Source organism: Papilio polytes, unplaced genomic scaffold (genome assembly GCF_000836215.1).
Source record: "Papilio polytes unplaced genomic scaffold, Ppol_1.0 DF824191.1, whole genome shotgun sequence".
In the NCBI taxonomy this organism is placed as follows: Eukaryota; Metazoa; Arthropoda; class Insecta; order Lepidoptera; family Papilionidae; genus Papilio; species Papilio polytes.
In genome coordinates, this window is record NW_013525013.1 from 2,811,733 (window position 1) to 2,835,806 (window position 24,074).

Genomic DNA, 24,074 nt, shown 5'->3' on the forward strand with positions numbered 1-24,074 from the left:
GTTTAATTCAGTCTTAAATGTATGAGATTGGACTGTATTTTGTCTTATAAAGTTAGACAAGCCATAAAGATAAAAATATATTGTTGTAACTTATGTTTCTAATTATAATTTGACAATTTTCCCTCTTCCCCTTTCCACCCTATTTACAAGGACAGGAAGAGTGGAAGTGGAGAGAAATAGCCACTTTCTGTGCATCCCCTCTGTCACCTCTTTATGGTATCTGCAAATGCAGAATTTCAATGGGTAGCAGTTACTAAATTATTTTGGTGAATAATTGCAGTTACATGCCATTTTAACACCTTATACCATAGATATAATATAATATAAACTGTCATTTCATTTAAAATTTTCTTTAGAAATTAAAATAAATTATTGTACCTACATTTGTTTAAGGATTTTATTTTGATGAACTAACCTAAATGGATCTCTTATCATAATTTACGTGTTTAGTGTTTTATTGTAGCTGTCAAATTAAAGTAAAATTGACCTAAAAACTATTGTTACTTATTTCATTATTTCCTAGTCATTTGTTTTTGTAAAATTTCTCTAAGTTTCAATTTTTTATTTGTCTTATCAGACAATGGTCTGCCCAGGGGTATGATTTCCATGTGCTGTAGACGTCGCCTGAATCTTTGGTAAAATTCCAGGACATTTGGATCAGCCCATACATGTCTAGAATCAAAATCTAGCACTCGCAATGTATCTAGACTTTGTGCTCTACTCAGAGCTACATAAGCTTGTCCTGCTTCAAAAATCTTTGATAAAGACATTTCTACACAATCTAAAGTTAAACCTTGTGATTTGTGGATAGAGAAAGCCCAAGCTAGATTCAATGGAATCTGTTGCCTACACAACAATGTCCCACTTGAGTTTTTAACATACCATCTTTCTGCTTTAGCAGTATATTCCTTTTTATTTTTAAATCTTACTACAGGTAGTCCTTCATCAAATCTGACTACAACACCTCTGGCACCATTAACTAAACCTGCATTCACATTTATGTTCTTCAAAAGCATCACTTGTGCTCCTATTTTAAGTACTAATTTTGAAGGTGCAATAGTTTGGTTGTCCAACATATTTGTTGCATTATCACTGTCTTGTGAAGCAAATATTTTCTCATCTCCTTTGAGATCTCTTAGTTTTGAATTGTTTATCATTTTAGAATCATTAGTATGTGAACACAACCTTGTAGCTAGTATTCCATCACTTTCAATTTTTTGTCTAGCCGTCCCTAACAAACGATCACTAATTTCCTTTGTAACACGACCTATTCTTATGCTATTTAATATAGTTATAAATTCTTGATCAGTCTGTCTGTGTATTTCCTTGAGTTCAAAACAGAGCTCAATACATTTATCCCAGCATGGAGATTGGAAGCAAAATTTCTTTGCATTTTTGCTCTTGTCAACAACTGGAGGTAGTTGCAAAAAGTCACCGCATAGTATCAATTGTATGCCACCAAATGGCTTATCATTTTTCCTCACATATCTAGCGACTGCTTCAAGTTTCTGAAAATGTAATAATATTATTAAAAAGTTATTTAGAAATAAAAATCTTTGCCAATAAATATGTAATCTATGTACCTCAAAAAATGCCCCATCAACCATTGAGATTTCATCTATTATGAGATGCTTGCATTTTCTCCATTTTTGAGCAACTAGTGGTAATTTAGTTGCTTTCTGACAGAGATTTTCTAAAGACCCACTGCCATCGCCTATACCAGCAAAAGCATGAAGAGTTGTTCCACCTGTACACAAAAGAACATTCTGGATTCAAAAATGAATGTTGCTTATTTCAAATAGTACTTTATATTTCAAATTTAACTAAAGTAGTGTCATTTAAGCAGAAAAAGCATTAATAAAAAGAGTACTTACCTATATGACAAGCTGCAACACCTGTAGATGCAGTGGCGACTGTAACATCGGGTGGCAAAGCAGTTACAATTCTTTTTAATAGATAACTTTTGCCGGTGCCAGCTGAACCAGTGAAGAATATGTTTTTACCACTAACACAAGCTTCTAATACCCTCTGTTGTTCACTGTTTAATGTACCCTGACTGGACAGAGGTGATGGTGAATATAATTTTTTAGGTGCAGGACCTCTAGTTTCCTCCTGAGCTTTTCGCTTTCTTGGAGGCGATGGAGTTGTGACTGTGGCCTTACTGATCTTATTTTTAGCATTACGCATATCAGCCACAGTTACTGGACTAATTTCTTCAAAAGCTTGAGCCTTACCACTTAGTAATTTTGTTCTCATAGTTTGTTTAGAAGTAGTTGAATGATTATCCTTATCTCCAGTCATCTTGACAAACATCGTTCGAAGAAAGGAAACGAGGTTCGTTGGAGGTGCGTTTGAAAGAAATAATGTACAACCAACCTCTTGGAACTTAATACTAGCTTTTCCTTCAGCCATAAACTTTTTAAAAACATTGATACCTTTTAAACCTAATCGAATTGCGGCATGTTTATCTGTAGTTATCTCCATGAACATCTCACGAAATTCGTTTCGTATCAGTCGCAAAGAAGCAGTCTTATGATTTACTTTTCTAATAATCGAACCTTCTGGTGTAGTCCATTCGGCGGTCACTGCACACGATAAAAATGTTTCTCCTTTATCCATTTTCATTAATTAAAATAGCATCATGATTCAGAAAATACTTAAATAATAATGATACTCTTAACCTAATATCACAACAGCATACATTGATAAATAAGCGCGAAGTTTTGACAATTTGACATTGACAATTCGGTCGCTCGCCATTTGCCACTCTTGCGCATCACAGAGTATTCAATCTATTCCTTTGTCCATAGTGTTCCTTTTTTATTTTCACTTCTGCCTTCCTGTAATCACATTTTTTTTTACTAGCAATCAATATTAAGAAGGCACAAATGGTTTTTCCCGATTAGGTCGATTTCCGATTGGGCCGACCAGTCATCTCAGTCGTAAACACTCACAATCCGTGAAAGTTTAAAAAGACATGAATACCTCAATAAATAATGTATTAAAAACAGCAAGGTTGTATTATCTCTAGGTGAAACTGGGTGAAACATCAGCTTAGCTTGGCTTTGTTGAAATTTGTAGCAGTAGGTGAAAAATTAAGACAACTAGCTATACAAATGAAGAAGAGGTTATTATAATCAACTGTTAATTAACAATAAAACATTTTAAGGCAATTAAACTTAACAAATAGCATAAACGAATATTCCTTTATTATATTTCACTGCCGGAGACAGTCTGTCACTGCGGCGACGGTTAATAATTCATCGCTGGATCGTAAAAGCGGCTAAAGATAAACAGTCTGTCACGAGTAAACGTAAATAGGTAGTATAATGTTTTCCTTGGAATATTTTAACGGTTTGTTCCATCAGTTAGGTCTATAATAATTATATGATTCTAGTACCTAACAGAACGCATGACGTTTAAGACCCTACGCTCATTAAAGAAAACTTTTGAAAGTTTTACAATACTTACAGTATTTTGGTTTCATGGTTCACGATATAATGTCTTTGGCCTTATTTACATTGTCACATATTTGGTATAAATTCCATCTCTTAATATGCATTATTAATCCGGTGTGAAATGTGCTTCTTATTAACGTTAATTCTTTCAACAGGGTATTTGTATTTTCATATCATTGCCAATATAAGTGTATTTGCTTTGAAAGCGAGCGCCCGTAGTGTTGATACGTTTAGTGCTCGCTTCCGTTCAAGTTTCGCGTTAAAATAATTCATGAAATTAATAAAATGTTATTGGCCTATAACATAAAAGGCCTTTTACATAAAACTCCTCTTATACTAATGCCAAGCGCAGTCGAGCATTTGAAAATTTTCCGTATTACTATAAATTGATTTCAACACTTTCATTTATTTTCATTTACAAAATAAATGACACACTTAGACAAATATATAAGTTAATCACCAAGATAGATAAGATAGAAAGTTTCTTCTTAGCATTTCCACATTTAATTTACTCTTGTTTGGACCATCTAAATAGTAAGAATAATTTACTCAGTAGATATGTTTAAGTATAGGCGGAATCATTAAAGCGATGTTGAACCAGTTAAATGTTCAGAAATTGAGCGATGACCTCATATGTCATTCGACATCGGGGTTTGGTTAGTGTCACGGTTGGCCTTTGAAATATGGCGCGTTATAATGAAATCCTCGGCAACGCGTCTGTTCGGAGTCCCTCGTGACGTCACGCGACTGTTCGGAAAGAGGTTTGCAAAGCTCGCTGCCATATAACACTTGCCTTTGTAAATGGATCGAATTACAATTTGCGATCGGACTGATATTTTTATAAGCAATGTGTTATTTTCAGTATTACAGTAGCAGTAATATTATTTAATAATTAATACGAGTTCTTTAGATATTAAATTGAAGTGCAAGTTAATGAAATTTCCTTAAAAGGAAACATTATTATTGTCTTTGACATAAGCAATTAAACATACAGACTAAAATCATATGATTACCCACACAATAATATCTTATTAATATTATAAATGCGAAAGTTTAGATGGATGTTTGTTAAACCTTGTAGCTTAAACTGCTGAACAGATGTCGATGAAATTTGGCATGGATGTAGATGTCTAGAAGAACACATAGGTTACTTATCTTTGTGTTTTTTTAATTCCACACGGACAGAGTCGCGGGTGAAAGCTAGTATTTAAATATATTTTTTTATTAATCTGCTCCTTATCCTTGTAGTAAACTGTAATTTTCCATTTATTGAAGTAAAGGACGTAATAGTCTGAATACATAAACGATGTTTTGGTCACGGATGTATCTAGCCATGCAAAATAGATATTTCCGTCGATATATTACTTACAAAGCTTTCATCTTTGGACGTAATATTCATGTGTTTCACGGATACGATTTCTCATACGAGATTTCATGTTTCCGTAGCACTCTGTCACGTTTGTGCACACTATTTAGGCTATGTTAGAATAAAATATCATCGACTCAGTTGTCTTATGCGCGTTGTATTCAGTGATAAATTGATTCATTGTTAAGTATTATATTAATATTTTTAGTTTTTATAACTTCGAATATATAACATTCCCGTGAAATACAAGTATACTGTGCAACTCCCTAGTCCTTAGATTAGAAATATAAATTAAATTCTGATTAAAAAATAACCACATAAAAGTTAACTAGTTAGCGTGACTAAATAAAAATGCATTGTATGCTTCTTCTTCTTCTTGAAGTGCCATCTTCTTCCGAAGTTCGGCGATTATTAGGGCGACTTTCATTCTTGACACCGCGGATCTGAAAAGTGAACGGGTGCTCTTTCCACTGGCGTAGGTTTTTGAGCTATGTATTAAGTCAGGTTAATTCAGAGAGCGTAATTAGTTGGCAGCGTTCCTAGTAGGCAGGAATGTCTTGCAGTGCATCAGGCATCTGCTGAAACAAAACAATTCGTGTGAACGCCGGACAATACAGGGTGACGCTACGATGACTATGAAGTTCTAATTAGGATAGTCCTAACGAACATCATTTATTTTTTCTTTAAAGATTACCAGTCAAAAGACATACAATTTATGTTAGTTTTGATTACAATTGTAATTTAATTCAGTAATTGTATGATGGCAAGACAAATATTAACATGTAAAGTACCGGCCAGGTCATAATAAAAAAACGACATTTTTAATTGCAGAAATATGACAAGAATCTTATCATCGGCTAAAATTTTTGTTACAAAATCCATAATATATTTTTTTTAATTAACATACAATTAGTGTAAATGAACAACTTTTAAACCCACACCATGAAATATTTTCTAAACGACTATAGCTCCTATATTTTCAATTATTAAATAATTGATTCTAGTTAACACGATTTATCCACATTTCTCTATAAACCATGGTGGCCGGTCCGTCGTCGGCATCACCGTGCAGAGCGCCACACATGCGTCGCATCTGTGCGCTGCTCGCCGGAGGTGTACCCTGAAAACCGTATCTATAGCCCGGACTTTTTCATTGAAATTATTTGTTTTCGAAATTTGTAATCATATTTATTTCTAACTTAAAATGCTTGCTAGTTGTAAGTTATCTTTATATTGAAATCAAATAATTATGTAAGTAAAATTGCAACCGTTTAAATTAACATTTAGATATTACTTTATTATTATCAGAGACATTCTACTTTTGTCCAGCACAGTAAAGAAATGTGGATTTAAAAATATTATAGATATTAATGCAACGAATTTATTTAAACAAGATTAAATATTATTAAGTTAAAAGAATTTAAAAAACAAACAACACGTACATTCTCCACATTTTTTTAATTCTTAGTAACAAGAGGTATTATAAAAAATAATTACACAAAAGCATATTTCAGTTGAAATCGTATTAGAAAACAAGTTCTAACGAGCTTGTAAAGGCCATCTGTTACAGTTCACCACAGGTGTTTGGCATAACGATAATAGCATTAGCGAATTACTCGTTAAAAGAACAATAGGCGTTATCAAGTAAACAGGTATTAAGGAAGACCGGGCTATGGATGCGGCACACGTGTGACGTATTTTCCTCTGAGCACAGCTGCGGAGGCCGTGCAGATGTTTTATGGCACTGAACATTTCCAAGACCATTTATTATTTATTACGATATTGCCGTTTAGAACCTAATCCCTGCTTTTTATTATCCAGGAGAAACAATGGTCATCGGGCGGCGTCCATCTACTAATTTTGGCATGTTGCGCGCAGATGCGGCGTCTGTCGGCGTGGGAAAGTAAAGTATTGTTTGAGGAAAGGTTTGACCAAAGGCAGTTCTAGAACATAGTCAGTAAAAATAAATATAAAGCAAAACGCACATTTCTTTCCTCCATTAGAAAGGCATCCAGTTATGGTAAATAAAAAAAGCTTTAGAAACGTCACAAACGAAGATTTTTTTTAATCTTAATGCGTTCAAATTATGAATTTCATTTATAGAACATTATAAAATTACATTGAAAATGATATTTGTTTATCGTAAATTAACAATCAGTAGCAAATAACCCTAATAATATTCACAAACAGCAAAACGCAACAGGATGTCAACAAAATAGTTTGTACACTTTATGCACTAACGAGTATGAACGTTATCTAAAGCAGGTGTCACTTACAACCGCAAACACTGAAAGTTTGAAAATAAACCACAGCGTCGTAAAACTCTTAACAAAATAAACTTAGCGAGGCGTTAATCTCTCACGGCTGCAACATCTGTACACAACAAGGGGATGAATACTTTGTCTTAAGCTCATTTAGTCGAGATTATTGCTTATTAATGCTTTTTTATCCAATGACAATTCAGTACAATCTCTACGTAGAAAAACTATAATTTTAGTATTAAAACCTTGTTGCATAAGCTTATAATAATATACTTCTATATAGCTATAATTCTTAGCTTATACAAATAAGTTTCTGTTTGAAAGGACAAAAAATTGAGTTGACTACTAAACCGAAAAGTCTAAAATGAACAGTATTTCTGTTTACATTTTAGTTTGTTACTTTTTGAATGACCCTTATAGAACCTTTCGCTAGCATATTCATTAGTGAGAAAGTAGAATATCGCCAATTTGTGTTGTCAATTTGAAGTTTATTGATTACTTATTTGTATTCCGTATTAGTCTTATATTCCGGACATCATAACTTTATCAAATTGAATATCTCAATGTCCAAAAATTACCAAAATGAAGCATGCTTTTTTGTTTGGTTTTAAACTGAAAATGCGAGTGAATGAAGGGCGGAACTTTTCATGTAAGAGATGTCCAACTTATACTCACCATGTATGTGGTTCATTCATACAAGGTACTTAGCTTGTAGACAGGCCTTATCAGCCACGGCGTCATTAACGAGATGAAAAAGAAAAGATAACGGTAAGAGCATATTTTGTTTGTGAATGAAACCGCCAATATCGGCTCGCATCGCAGATGTCGGGACATGACTCATTTTGGATCCGGCCCTGGGTACTTTAAGCCATTTAAATCTATCGCGTCTGTTCCATTTTCGAGAATTTCCAATATTATTTTAGATAAGCTTTACAAAATGTACTAAATATTCTTGTAATTTATTATTACGTTGATTTTCAGTTACGGTTTGACAAATTTTAACAATGTATCAAGATATCATTGGCATATTATATGTTTCTCTGTTTTATAAATTAACCTACTTATATCTTTAACAAGCCTTTGTTAAACAGAACATAAGTTGAAGTTTTCGGTTTCAAAAATACATCAAAAATTAAACTTTATTACCTAACTAACCTCAACTTAATTATATTATCGATAATAGAACGTAAAGAATAACAGAGGGAATAACAAACATACATTTATTTTAATTGCAAGTTTGTAAAGCCGCGGTGCATCTTGAGGGGAATATATTTAAGATACCTGACGTAAGGATATGCTCGGAATGAATGAGAAACGATAAATAACGCGCCAACATCGTTCATGTCGCTGTGGGCGATTGTAACAGAAATACTTGTACATTTAACATACGTTTAGTAATATTTACATTAAACTTATATTAACTATATTGCAAATGAATCTGAAATCTTAATGCAGATTTCTTCTCCCTCTTTCATATGATCAAACCAATAGAAAACGTAGCAATTTCCTACTAAGACAAATTGTCAAGTCCATTTAGATGCGTTTCATGTGGTTTATTGTAAACGAAGTTATTTAGAAAGCTTTTGATAAAAATGATTTTTAAATCGGCAGAAATTTGACGTAGGTCGCTAAAGATATTATATCGCTAATAATCTGGTACGATATTACAACATAAAAATGTATTATTATCCGTGCAGAGTCGGAGCAAGTTACTAGTTAATGCGTTTACTCAGCTATCGCTAGTGGAGGTCAATAATAACAAACAAAAATTTAAAACAAAATAAAACGGCTACGATGATTGAATTACGTTCAAATCATAACACCGTGTTTTAGAAATACAGACGGTATCGGGTGCCGTTGGACAGATGCTTTTACGTACAGACAGACAGTGATATCTTGTATGTATTGACAGGTGACGGGAGCAATCAACAGTGCGTGTGTATATACAAATTTTAATTAACAAAATCTTGGCGCGTTCGTCTGACTTTTAATTTAAAAAAAAAAATGGAAATGTAATATGCATTTATGTATTCTTTAAAAGCAGTAGTTAATGTGAAGATACGAGTGTTTAAATTCTTAAAAAATAAATGAAATGCTCCGTAAATACTGAAATAAACGCAGTTTAGTTTACAGAGTTTCCAAATTTATTTTATAAAACTTTTATTAGCCGATGTAAACCTCCCAAAGTTTTGTAATAAATCGTACAATTTTATTTGCGTCTCTAAGGTAACTATAAGGAAAAAAATGTGCACTCAGAGAGCAAAATCTTCCGTGCGTAATTTTTGTTTTTAAACTCCATACCCAAAATTATTCATTAAACGAAATATATACATACTATACATTTACTTTACTTATTCGTACAAATGACTATTTTCAAACCTACAGGATGATTACCAGAGCTGTAAAAATGTCAGATCCTGTAACATTGTACAGACCGCGTCTAACCGTGAGCGGCAGAGATAAAATAATTAAAATATTTATAATATATAGTAGAAGGCATCATCGCGGTGCGGCCGTGGGATCGAGCTTTGTGGTCCGATTGCGTCAAAGATATTTTTAGTATGGCGGCGACAGGACGACGCGACTGCACAAAAAATTTTCAAGGAAGGGTGGCGCCGATTCCTGCCTTACCTACGACTTGTCTCAAATTTCAGTATCGGAAAGTCGTAAAATTTTATATCATACAATATTTAAATATCGTCGCTAGTAATTAATATTTATTCCTAAGTATTTATTCGTATTTTGGTGAAGTTCGTCTTTAATGAATAATTCCAAAATAAATATAAACAGATAAAATATTAATGGTAGATAGACAGTGATCGATTACTTTTGCTACGGTGCTATAACATCGATGTCTGGCGGGCTGGCGGGCAGGATGCGCGCTCACCGATGCGATCGGCCATGGCGTCCGAACGTATATAAGTATACCTAGGACTACTATGTAGAAGCAGTAAATATGGATGGAAAATGATGGACAAGATAAATACAAACCGGTCAACGATCGACGCGGCTCCACTACGTCTGTCCTTGTCGCACTCGAAGGATTGCAAAAGCGCGGGCGGGGGGCGGCGCGCTGGGCGGGAGGTGCGAGTGGAGATGGTTATTTTTTGTGCGTTGTCAATGAAGGGACGGGTAGGGGCGGTCCGGCCCAGGATCTCTCAGTCACCAGCCGCACGCGACCGCGACAGCTACGCGCACGCGCACATGCCGAGTCTACCGAGAAACATGAACTACGACAGTTGTGATAGAATAGTGCCCATCAAACGCGAGGAGGATCCCGATTGCCGCGATGACGACGAGTACTACCGATATGTGCCCGTCGAAGTGAAAAGACACGATCCACAAACGTTCGCGCCCTCCTCGCCGACACACCTTATGGATTTGAGCAACGGAATCGAAAGACCAGTGCTACAGCAGGCTTGGCCCAACAACGTGATATTCGACAGCGAGGATCGAGACTACCAGCAGCCGCAGTATCCGCCGTACGACCAACTCTACATGGCCGATCAGAGACAGAGACAATTACCTCGGACATTCTACTTCGACGATTCCAATTCCCAGGACAGAGTGAACGGATTCTACGAAAACACCGAAGCTGCGAAGATCGGGGAAACGTCGTATAGAGCGTCGACAGAGGAACGGAGCGACGACAACGACGAGCAGAGAAGATCGAGGAAGCGGTCCTCGAAAGCTTCTAGAAAGAAAACGCAGTCGTTCGAAGAGATGCAGATCCAACGGGTGATGGCGAACGTGAGGGAGCGACAAAGGACCCAGAGTTTGAATGAGGCGTTCGCGAGCTTGAGACAGATCATACCTTCTCTGCCGAGCGACAAGCTGTCCAAGATCCAGACGCTGCAGTTGGCGACGCAGTACATAGAGTTCCTGTACCAGATTCTATCGAGCAGCGAGTGCGCGGCGAGCGAGGGCGGCGAAGCGGCCGGCGAGCACGGCAAGTACCTCGCACAGGATAAGTTAAGCTACGCCTTCTCCGTATGGCGCATGGAGGGCGAGTGGACAAACGGACAAACGTGATAATACCTCAAATTCCAAAGACATTGATTATATTCCATATTAAGATTGTTAATTGATTAATTTGTAAGAAAATGAAGTTTAAATTATTAGTTTTAAGTAGCGTTAAGTTGCACGTTGTGATAGTTCTTGTAAGTGCGTAAGAAATATCAAAAACTAAATAAATGTGATTATTGATTAAGTAATATTAAGTAATCTTCAGTAGTGAAGTTGTAAAATATTATAAAGATATACAGCTGTATACCAAAAAGATGATTTGTAATGTTGTATAACATTTTTATGGACCAAATATTAAATAAAAACTTGTTTATTGCTAAATTGCCTGTTATTTTAATTTGGGGTAGAAATTAAGGAAAACTTTGATATAATAACATATTTATTATGAATATCTAATATTTATTGATCAAAGCTATCGCGCTATGGTCAAGCTTGTTAAAAGGAGGTCTTAAGGTCTTTTTCTACGTAAAAACATTGATATTACTGTGGCGGATCATTAGTATAAATTTAGAATTAATAGTAAATTATAACTTAAAAAATTGTTTCCTAACTACCATATAAACATGATTTCTTTATTTCCATCGTTGTAACAACACAAAGTTTCCCCTCGTACCCCACACCTTTAGTACAAATATTAAATCTTATTCTACTACCATATACATTACATTAACTAAAGTTAAATTTCACATTTGGAACAATTATATGAAAACAGATAGTACTTTATGAAAGAATTAAATACATTATTTTCATATAAATTATTCAATAGAGCAAAATAGAGCAAACCCATACGTACGTAAAAAAATTTACAAATAAGTTTTGGCATTTTGCCAATTTTACTTATATTTACTAATATACAAATCACATAAGAAATTATTATAATTAATAGATCAACAAATAAGTTTTATTACATACAAAATGTATAGAAATAAATCCATTAACCAACAGACGTATTATCGTAAAATTCTTGCACGACTTGTGATGATACATTTTTGTCTCTTTTTTTTAACAGATACTGAAAGAGACGACAATAATTATACAAGTGCTTGTACAACCTATAGTTACAAAAATATCTACACAAAATTCAGCACCTTAAGTTAAGAAATAATCATATCGGGCGTATTCGAGTCCGTGTCAATCTGTAACACAATAAACGATATCATTGCATTATTGTTTATTTTTCAGTTTAAATTACGTACGCGTGACACAAAGTTTCAGGCAACAAAATGGTGCATGTTATTAACAGGTTTGCAACGATGCTGTTTAGAGTAATACAGTAGAACCTCGATAACTCAAACCTCGGTAACTTAAAAACCTCTATAACTTCAAAAAATAATATGTTCCCTTCCCATCAGAGCCCAATACCTCTACAACATAGACCCTTGTTAACTTAAAACCTCTATAACTTAAAGTATTTTGTGTTTCCCTTGGACTTTAACTTATCAAGGTTGTACTGTTTAAAATTACAACTAGTATTTGTTCATAATTTCAATAAAATAGAGTTAAGGTTTATTCTTACTAATATTATTAACGCTAAAGTTTAGATGGATGTTAGAGTTTGTAGCCTAAACAGCTGAAGGGATCTTGATGAAATTTGGTATAAATGTAGAGGATAGTCTGGAAGAACACTTAGGCTACTCACTTTTTTAATTCTACCCGGACGGAGTCGCGGGCGAAAACTACTAATATAAAGCACTTAAGTTGTTTATAACGCAACGTCAACGTATCCTAAACGCACTGGAATCGCAACACCCGTGTGGCATATCTTTGTATCTCGTAGTACAAGTTTTATATCAACAAGCTAACTCAATCTTACTGATCTTACTAATATTATAAATGCGAAAGTTTAGATGGATGGATGGATGTTTGTTAGAGTTTGTAGCCTAAACGGCTGAAGGGATCTTGATGAAATTTGGCATAAATGTAGAGGATAGTCTAGATTAACACATAGGCTACTTTCTTTTGTTCTTTTTAATTCCGCGCGGACGTAGTCGCGGGCAAAAGCTAGTATATGATAAAAGCAAATGCTTATTAAGCTCTTAAGATACAGATGATATTGAATAAAAATGTCATACCTCTTGAGACAATTGTTTATCGAAGTCAATAACAACCAGATCGTCAGTGTCGCCGTCTCCCACTTGCACACCAAAACTCTTCACATCAATCTAAGATTAAAAACACATTTTCAGTGTAATTAACAATATAATTATAGAGCTTTACTAAAAAGATTACGTTCTTTACATTTTATCTTATTATTTACGTTGTTTTAAATACATTTTAGTATAAATATAAATATACGTTAACCAAGGTCGGATATAGCTTTGGCGCAAGGAGGAGGTCACATAGTCGTGGTCAGGTCAAGCTTTTGACCCCCATGACCCCCCCTGACGCCTCTGACGTTAACCCTTTCAACCGTGAGTAGCGCCCGTCGCGGAATTATAATAGAATCATGTTTGTTGAAAAAATACTACACATAGACTTACAAAATGCGATCTTAACTAATAAAGAATGAAAAAAAACTTATACTGAAAGCAAAAATTCGGGAGGGGGTTTAGACTCAACAGTATTAACCATTTTTGACCGACTTCCCAAAAGAAGGAGGTATTCAATTCGACGATATGTTTTTTTTTATTTTTTTTTATTGAAGTTTGTTTAAGCTAATACGTATGTTTTTGAAACACTAAGTTCTTATCGTAATCGTAAGGCACTTTGTCTTTTGATATTAATATTTTCACATCAAAACAGTAGTCTGTCAAATTCTATTATCTGGATCCGTAAATAAATATTCTATAAACATCTTCGTAATAACGTCAGCAACGCGGGGGGGCGCAACACGTGTTAACGATTACATTTTAAACTGTATTGGAATTAAACGATTAAATTAAACATTTCAAAACAAGAACACATTAAAAACATCTTTGCTAATCTATTTTAAAACCGTTGTAAAATATCATAAAGATGTATAGACTTCCAGCTGCCGAAGTATTTGTACAAAAATGTATTATCTCTGTTTTTTGCTAATATAATGAAAGGGATAACAATATGTCAATAGTTCCTATGTAAACAACAAATCTTACAGTTGTGTTACTAAGTTTTTATAAGTACCTTAATAGATTCTAATTTCTTTGTTAATTTGAAAGTATAATGTACAAAAAAATTTTGTAAGAAATTTGCGTTTTACACATACAATAATTATCATAGGAGCCATCTATTTTTTTTTATTTTTTTTTGTGACTGAATGGCCACTGTTTGCCTTGAAGAGGCATTTACAGATTCACCGGGCTTGAGGTGGCCGAGCGCAGACGGCGCTTAGCCTAAACCTCGTTTATGAGTAACTGAGCTCGAGGGCTCCCTCAGGAGCCTCGGGGGGAGCCGTTACTTCGTTATTATTACCGGATTGGCCACCGAGCTCTTAGATCGCTTCGGTGGACGCTCCATGGTAGCCATTTATGTTATGTTGTTCAATTAGTGTCATCCGGATGATATTTCGTTAGTTTTTTTATATTTGACTTATGGTCAATATTGTACTTTACTAAAACTAGAATGCAAAATAAATTGGGCAATGCCAACATAATCGATATAATGGTAGAGTTCAGTTCTATGAATGGTACAGAAAAAAGGTTGTAATTATATATTTTTTTTTAAATATTTACCTTGTATGTCTAATAACTGCTCGTAGATTATAAAAATTAATATACACGGTAGCATTCATAATTAAATAATTACTCACCATATTATTATCAACTGCATCTTTATGTGCTTGCTTGATATGGTCTTTGAGTGCGAAAGCTCGCGCGTAGCTCGCCCCGCACAGGGAACACGAGAACTTGAGAATGTTCTCCCGTAAATGTACCTCAGTGTGAAGTCTCACGGCGTACAGTGATGCGAACGGTCTAACAAGTAGTAATGCATACTAGTAAATAACCCCGATTTGGCATGCAGATTGATAACAAAAATTAAACACTTCTTGAGTCCATAAACAAATAATCAAATCCTATAACAACACGTGAGATAAGTCCATATTCAATTCAGACATGGATTTAGAATTAAAAGATCTAATACAAATAGGTTAGAGTCCATCCTGTCACTTAATATTTTGTTTAAGAATATTAGTTTGTGATGCTTAAGTTGGCACGTAAAACTAAAGAGTATTCATATTCCTGATGTGCCAAATCAATTTAAAACTCACCGATTACACTGTGTGCAAGAGAAGGGTTTCGTGTGTGAGTTCTTGTGTCCCGCGAGTTGTACGGACGTCTTGAAGGCCTTGGGGCAGAGCGGACACTTGTACGCCCGCACATCCGAATGCGTAAGGAGGTGATGATTGTACACACTATGTGCTTTAAACCTAAAGAAAACATCTTTTATGGATGCTATTTACTAATTGCAATTTTTTTATCTTTGAACAAAGATATTTCAGTAATGGAAATTAGATACAGTAGTAATCAAATATCTTAGCGGCTCGGAACATCGTATACTAATCAGAACACAAATATATGAACAAGAGGATTGTGCAGCGCGCCTTTGTTCTTGAGCTTCCAAGATATTTGAAAATACTTATACAGTAGTGTTCTTATTAAATTTGTATTGATGATGGTGTATATTGACATCAACATTAATGTATTTTGCTATCTCGTCATTTAATTTACACATATTATGTTATTGTGCACGGGTAGTAGATACTGATAGTGCTATACAATGGATTTAATAATAAAATAAAAATATATATTAATAAAATCCTTCATATCATAAATCTCGCATCAAATGACAGTGACGATTGAAAATTTAAATAGCATTTCTATAATAATAAAGTGAAACATTTATAAAACGAAATACGATTTATGAGACGATAGATGCGATCGTAAAATTAAGATGTGCCGAAATGGGACAGCGTAGATATAGGCAATATAACGCTATCGTAAGATTTCAAAGCGACACATGGCTTTAATCACTTCGAGTATGAAATCATCGTCTAAAAATAAAAAGTATATTTTTATAATAGCAACATTAACATTCAATAAATGATTATCTATTGATTGCTGTACTTTAAATTGAAGCGGTTATATTCAAAACATTGTATTTTACAAGAACCTATGTACTGTAAAGATGCAGACAAGAATTTTTAGACAAAAAAAATCATAACCTGTAACTCAAGAATAATGAGGCATTCACATTGTTAAATAGTTTTTGAAATTGGTTCAGTAGCTTTTAAGCTGTATCGTTACAAACATACATATTATCTCTTTTTAATATAAGTCTATCTCACTCTCGCTTTATAGTATTAGTGTAAATAACATACTAATCATACTACCCATATTACTATTATAAATGCGAAAGTTTAGATGGATGGATCGATGTTTGTCAATTTGTAGCCTAAACGGCTGAACGAATTTCGATGAAATTTGGTATAGATGTAGAGGATAGTCTAAAAGAACACATGCGCTGCTCACTTTTTTTTAATTCAACTCGGACGGAAGCGCGGATAGCTAGTAATATATAATGTGATATTGTGTAATGTAATAATGTGAAATTGTGTAATGTGATAATGTGATAGGGGACAGTGGTACCTCTTCCCGCAGTGCGGGCAGGTGTAGGGCCTAGCGCCGGTGTGCGTGCGCATGTGCAGCGTGAGGCAGTACGACACGCGGAACGACTTGCCGCAGATCTCACACGTGTGCGGCTTCTCGCCTACAACGTACAATATACTTCTATATCAGAATATTTTTATAAATCGCAATAATTGCGTATAAGTTTGAAAAGGCTTGTGTATATTTGCTTCCAGAGAATGCCGGGATTCGAACTCACGATCGATAGATCAGTAGCCCGTACTCCAAGTTATTGGGCTATTGGCGTTTTATATTGCATTGCATTTAAAAGTTAATTTAATGCAGAGGACTGCTAGTTTGGATCAATGTGGTTAAAAGAAAACCCCTGCATATATCTCTCCGATATTTAAAATTGTATGAAACGAACCCTTGCGAAGTTAGCTATCAAATAGTTTTGAATAATATGTAAGCGTAACTTTATTTTTAATTTCTGCTCTACCATTATCTGTCTGTCTGATATCAAATAGTCTATAACCTTCTCGGATAGTCAAGTAATCATATTCAGAAAGAATTTTTCAAATCAAATTACTAGTACTAGAGATTAACGTGTACAAACTTTTTAGTTACATTACATAGATTTACTATATCTTCTATGAGATGTGATATTGTTTATAATAATACATACCCGTATGTATCCTTTCGTGTTTCACTTTCTCATGTGGTCTAGCAAACTTTCTATTGCAATATAAACATTTGTAAGGTAATGATTTATCTTCTTTGCCAGAAAAAACCTGAGAAAAAAGATTACACATGAAACAAATAGTTAGAAATATTTACTAAATAATTTAAAAACAGGAAAGTGGAATCGATTTTGGTTTCGCTTTTTAAATCGCCTTTAAAAAAGGAGATTTACAAATAGATCGATATTTTATGTATGTAAATCGATAACAATACGATTTATGATTCGATCTACGTAATTCTTAATGCGGAATAGCTGTGTTTTGTTTCCATTTTTTTTTAAATCAAACATCTTCCAATTTCACAGTTTTTCTTATAAAGCATGTTTAAAACGAAAACTTTCATCATATAGTCGATTTCCGCTTATTAATAAGTCTGTTAATTCCGATTTTTGTTACCTTATCAATATTATGTACATTCATATGCATCTTCAGATCCTGCATTGATTGGAACTTCTTGTTACATATATCGCAGTTGACTTTGGTACTGGGGCTGAGATGCGAATTCTCGTGTATCTCGCGGTAGTCCTCGGGGATCAGTTTGAAACAAACTGAACAAACATACTTCTCCTCACTGCCCGTGTTACCTTCCAGTGTCTGTACTGGAGGTTCTATTGGACGAGACCTATACATTCAAGAAATATTAAGTATAGGTTTTTACTTCACAAACTTGTAAACAAACATTATTGTCGTCTCTTTTATAGCTTTCTAATGGCATTTTTTATATTGGTCAAGTATTTTTCTTTATTCACTACTCTTCCGGAAAAAAATGTGTTTAGACATTGAACATGAGAATATTGTCTTTGTCTTCTGGCAACACTGATTTCTATTATCTATGATAAAAAAAAAACTAGTTCTACCATATGAGGCCAATTGTAAAAATGAATTTGTAATTCAATAAACAAATATTCTGCTGTATAGTTTATTTAAAAAATTTTAGTTATCTGAATTTTTCTATTTATATTATACAAACTTTCGCCCGCGACTCTGTCCGCGTGGAACTTAAAAAATGTAGCGTATGTTCTTCCAGATTATTTTCTACATCTATGCCAAATTTCATTAAGATACGTTGATCAGTTTAGGCTACAAACATCCATCTATACTTTCGCATCAATAATATTAGTAAGAAGTAAACTATAAAGTTTACTTACTTAACAGGATCGTGCATTCGTTTGTGTAGCTTTAATGATTTTCTTGTGGGGAATACTGTCGAGCAAACGTTGCATACAAACGTTGTTGGAGTGTCTACTAAGTCTAGTTCACCTGAAAATAAATTACACCATTCGTATAGCTTATTTAATCTATCGTAGTATTACAAAAGAAACATCTTAAGCTATCCTCTTAAACTATCCTAAAAATGCATGTTTTGCTTAATAAAAGTATTTGTAGAATTTGTATTTGCCCAATATTATTAAGAATGTCTCAACAAAACAGCAATTTACTATATTAATGCATTTCTCTGTTAGTTATTGAATATTGTTTAGACTCATTTTCTTGTCTATCAGTCTCCATAGTAGTAGTACTAATACACTAGACCCAGAAAACCTTCCCCTGTTTATGTCTGGTAATGGACTTAGCTCCGTCAGACAGAAAATTGAGCTTCAATAGATGGAAATAAGGTTTGATTTTGCACGTATTTACCAAGAGAAAGAATAAAAGTGAAATTCAACCTTGTGATAATGGCATAAGGCTCAAATTTATTTGCAATCAAAATATTTCTGCACTTCCCGGGTCTGTGGTTCATTACGTGGAATAATTCCAAGCGGGAAAGGGATAGATGAATAGAGGAAACAATACTGTTATGCTCATTTATTTCCATACATTAAAATAACAACTAATTGAAAATTAATTCTAAATTTCTGTACAAACGAAGTATCGTGATGATTCCTCCTGGTAGCAATATAAAATAATCTCACGATTTTCAATACAAATATTTAACGTTAACGATATCTAGTACCGCTCTTCATATTTTTCATGTAAATTAAAGTGGCAGTGAAACGTCAAAATGGCGGCTGACGGTTTAAACTCCATTTTACTATTAGACGGGAAACTCCGAAGTTATCGGAGTTTTGGTCTTCTTTCTTACTATCATTTCATCCCTGTGCCAATCAGTCGAACTTCCTAAACAGGAACAGAAAAATATAGCACAATCAGTGTGCACTTTATCTAAATAATGTTGCCATTAAAAAACTAACTATAAAAGGAATTAATTTTTAAACGCTAATATTCCCCTCTTTAGATACATAATTAAATATATTTTAGTAATGGAACTAGTAAAAAAAAATCTATAAAAAAGTATCTTAACCAATGGGAATCATTGAAATAATAATTTAAATTCTTTAAATTATCTGTTAATATTTATTTCATAAGCATAAAAATAATGTTATCTACCTAGTCTTGCTTTATGCACTTTCATATGTGCTGTGAGGGACTTTAGATTATCGTAAGCCACCGGACAGATCTTACAAGGATATCTCACTGAAATAAAAATAAATATAACATCAAATAAACTTTTCTAATTAACTTCAAAAGCAATAATAAAAATAGTTTTATAAGACATAATATATTTTTTTCACTTTAAGAATTTGAAATCGATAGCGAAGTAAATATTGATAACTAAAAATCAATTTACCGTAACTTCTAGATTATTATATAAATTTATGATATATCACTACCATAAAGACACCTATTGCATCACAACACTTAGAAAATTATTTTATCAAAGAAAGCAAATGAGCAAGCAGTTTATTTCTTCAACATTCAAGAATTGTAGACCAAGATAAATCCCAGAGAAGAGACAGAAGTATTTTGGTTTTTTTTTTACACAAAAAATTGTATATTTATGGACACTGTATATACCACTTTTATGTATTAATTTATCAATAACAGTTAGAAGACCTTCAGACTTGTGGATTTATGAACAGAATAAAAATAAGAAAAAATAATATACCTGGCTTTGTTTTATGCACTTTCATATGTGCACTGAGCGATTTCTGGTTATCGTAAGCCACTGGACAGAGCATGCAGGGGAATCTTACTGAAATTAAAAAAAGAATATTATTCTCTAAGAGGATTATACTGAGAATTGGACAAAATTATAATTCGTTTTGAGGTTATCAGCTACATTATTATGTATTTTACTGCATTGTAAATGAAGACATGTTCTGTTATGTTATATTTCATTATTGCATTTAGGCTTTATAACAAAATAATGTGTTAAAATATTTTTTACTTTATTTTCATAATATTTATTATTCATGATTACTTGTGATGAAAAGAAATTGACTTCTTTTGGTCTTGTATATATTAATTCAAAGCCAATATTTTATAATGCAATTGGAAGTACATTTACCCTAGGAAAAGTACATTTCGATTTTGTAAACAGACTATAAAATGCCATAAATATGTTGGCCATTATTTTGTTTCAGTTTTTATTCTATACAAATGATTAAACCATACTTACAAGCTTTACAAGGACGATTTTTGAACTCAGATAATACTGAGACATGAACATTGCACAATGTGCATTTGTAAAATTTGATTTTGTTGCCTATAGCTGTCTCCATTTCTTTTATCACAACTCTGTGGTAAGGCACATTTTTATCTGTAAAGTAAATAAATGCTACATACGTTTTTTTTATTATAAGTCATTGGAATTCACCAAAACAGCAAGTAGCCATAGACATCTGCATTTGCAGATGCATTGCCTACCTCTAACGTCACAGTTCAATTACGATATTTCCCCTTTCAACTCCGTCTACTTCCCTACCTATCCTTGTTTGAAAATCACTGAGAAATCGCAACAAACATAACAATACAATTAATAATCTATAACACAAAAAGAATTGTCTATCTAGGCATCATCATCTTTCCTACCTAATCCTACTCACCTAGGGTCAGCGCTTACTAGGCATCATACAATTTTATTAACTTACCAATCTTTTTCTTCCGAACATCACTAGTGGCGGGAGACTCTGAAGGTGTTTCAATGATAAGTCCAGCGTCTGTAATCATACGTCGCGACGCTTGCTTGTCAATATTGCACAAGTTCTCGTCTATATTTTCAGTCATATTTTCATTAACATTCTCATCTGTGTTATCATACTCTACTACATTGTTATCCACTTGTTCCTATAAATAAAGAATAACTGATGTATGTTATTACTTCTTTTTAATATTTACTTAATTAGTGTTATAGACTCGGCAAAAATGTATAGACGCTTGTTACTATGTATCTCCAAAACAGGTTATTTGATCTCACTGAAATTTAACACAGATGTAAAACATAATCTGGAAGAATAAATGGACTATCTACTATTTTTTCTTTTCTGCAAGGATAAAGTTAAAAAGGCAAACACTAGTTAGTTTAAAATATTGTCTAATGAAAGTTTAAACAAATGGCCATATATATTCTGTGCATTAATAAAAAATGTTGTTAAAAAATAAACAGATCTTTGTTAAACTGTAAGTGTTATTATTACTCATAATACCTCAACAACCACTTCCTGGTCATTATGATATGTTTGTATATGTTCCAGAACTGAAGTGAAAGACACTCCACATGTATTACATGAATACAACCCAGTATTATGTTGCTGAGACCCATCATCAACAATTTCTGTTTCATTCTCAACCACTGTCTCCATCTTTGGTTCTAAAAAATAAATTTAAAACAATTCACTTAAAAACTAAACTACCTTGCCTCCAACTTATGTTATTAAACAATTTAAACAATTCAATTATCAAAATAGACAGGTTCATTGCTGATTATAGGCATCTGTGTATGGTCCAAATATCTTGACAGCTTATAAAAGCATAAAAGGATACACAATGGTACAAAGAAGTGCAGGGGGGGCAATATCTATACTAAATGTACAGATGACATTAAGCTGCCAAGATATTTGAAACTAGTTGTTCCCGTGCAACTTCATTCACATGAAATTATAAAAATTTTATTGTCTTGTTTACATGTGTCAAATTATTAATTGCATTGAGTGACATGACATTATGACACACCATGGTGACCTTGCTTTCTTGATGTTGGCAGCAACTTATGGTCTCCTTCCCACATTAGGGTTTTTATCCAAAATATTTACCCTTAAGTTTAATGGCGTGAAAATATATAGCCCAAAGCGTGACATAAGTGTAGGGCTTTTTATTAAAATAAAAATTACTCAAAAATGTGCTATAATTGCTGACATCTTAGGCAACAAAGAATTGTGTGTTTATGCTTTATATAATATAAGAATAAGATAAGGTATAAGATAAGTAATAAGTATAAGTATAGATAGTATAGATGGTCTATGCCTACACAACAATCAAATCTTATTAAAGAGAGCTAAATCAACTGGGAGAGACCTAATAAAAGAAGACCGTTAAGAATACTTATGATAAGATTACCAATAGATATGGGATATATATTTGGGAGATGGATGGCTAGATTTCAATTAGTGTATTTTTAGGCTTGTTGTTTCTGGTAAAGATTATTAGCCTTTTTGAATTTATTGTAAGCAACTGTGTTCTAAAACACGAGATTATTAACTTTAGAAAATTTACCTTCAACGGTCATAGATATTGTACCATCATTATTTTGTTTAACAACAGTACTGCTAGTGTTTAACAATGAAACATCATCTGCCACTATCATGTATCTATCACTACTATCCTTAATGAGTCTTAGTTCTTGTCCATGCGAAGTTTGCTTTATTTCATCTAACAGCTCTACATAAACTGAATTCTCATTTTTGTCAACATTTCCATTATGAGATAATTCATTTACTGTATCTATTTCTTCTATATTATCTGTAAAGAAATTGATGTGTACATAACTCTGTTTATTACAATAAGCGGGAATTAAATTATTTACTCTCCTACAAAAATCATTTACATGTTATATTACCTTGACCATCTTCTACACCGTCTTCGTGTTTGTAACAAATAACATCTTTTTCACAAGAATTCCCTTGTAAGTTTACTTCTTGACATTCGTCAAGAGTCAAATGTTCTTTGAGGTGATCTAACGTCTCCAATTTATCATCGCAAATTGGACAAATTACATTCGATAAAACATTTGTGAGATGTTCAATTAAATGGTGCTTTGAATTAAAGGTATGGTTGCAACATAAAGGACAATGTATTATTACGTCTCCCATTGTAATAGTTTAGTAACAGCAGCAAGCATTGATATATGCAGCGATAACAACTTCTAGGTTGGGTGACTTGAGGTGTTATTTTGTAAACACAACAATTTCATTGCATCGTTACCAAGTGCTATGTTCAGTTTGTATCTAAATTCTCAACACAAATCCATTTTTGAAGAACTTCACAATTTAGGACCACCAACCACATTAATAAAATCTGTGCAATGACCATAGACAAAAAATATAGGTAATATTTGGAACTTCCAATTTACGACAGAAAATATACTGCACTTGAAATATATTTATTATGGCTCCTTCTGGCCTAAGTTTTTAATTTTAATTATTACTTTTATTAATTGGTAGTGCCAAGATAATGTTTTAAGTACCTACGTAATATTTAAATTGATAATGATCAGTTTTATTTTTGTTAAAATATTAAAATTTAAACTTAGATTGTTAAGCCTACTGAATTCATTTAAAACAAATGATTTCAAATTGTAATTTAGTTCAATGTTTTTGGTTTGTAATATGTTGAATAAGGGT

At 33.3% G+C, this 24,074-nt stretch overlaps 3 protein-coding genes across 3 annotated transcripts; 1 reads left to right on the plus strand and 2 right to left on the minus strand.

The window, feature by feature from the left end:
• Positions 1–77: 77 nt before the first annotated feature.
• LOC106110927 (ATP-dependent DNA helicase PIF1) lies at positions 78–2,736 on the minus strand. Its single transcript, XM_013292885.1, has 3 exons — positions 1,875–2,736; positions 1,584–1,747; positions 78–1,508 (listed from the first exon to the last, which is right to left on the minus strand). The coding sequence occupies exons 1-3, from the start codon at positions 2,623–2,625 to the stop codon at positions 513–515; spliced, it is 1,911 nt and encodes a 636-aa protein (XP_013148339.1). The 5' UTR covers positions 2,626–2,736; the 3' UTR covers positions 78–512.
• Positions 2,737–6,949: 4,213 nt separating this feature from the next.
• On the plus strand, positions 6,950–11,967 carry LOC106110876. Its single transcript, XM_013292821.1, has one exon. The coding sequence runs from the start codon at positions 10,053–10,055 to the stop codon at positions 11,115–11,117; it is 1,065 nt and encodes a 354-aa protein (XP_013148275.1). The 5' UTR covers positions 6,950–10,052; the 3' UTR covers positions 11,118–11,967.
• A 96-nt stretch (positions 11,968–12,063) lies between these two features.
• LOC106110875 (zinc finger protein 718-like) lies at positions 12,064–23,765 on the minus strand. Its single transcript, XM_013292820.1, has 14 exons — positions 23,291–23,765; positions 22,948–23,193; positions 21,882–22,045; positions 21,327–21,522; positions 20,855–20,995; positions 20,342–20,428; positions 18,543–18,654; positions 17,791–18,016; positions 17,340–17,445; positions 16,676–16,796; positions 15,298–15,456; positions 14,839–15,001; positions 13,184–13,273; positions 12,064–12,247 (listed from the first exon to the last, which is right to left on the minus strand). Exons 1-14 carry the CDS (start codon positions 23,541–23,543, stop codon positions 12,206–12,208), a joined length of 2,106 nt encoding a protein of 701 aa, XP_013148274.1. The 5' UTR covers positions 23,544–23,765; the 3' UTR covers positions 12,064–12,205.
• Between the last annotated feature and the right edge of the window lie 309 nt (positions 23,766–24,074).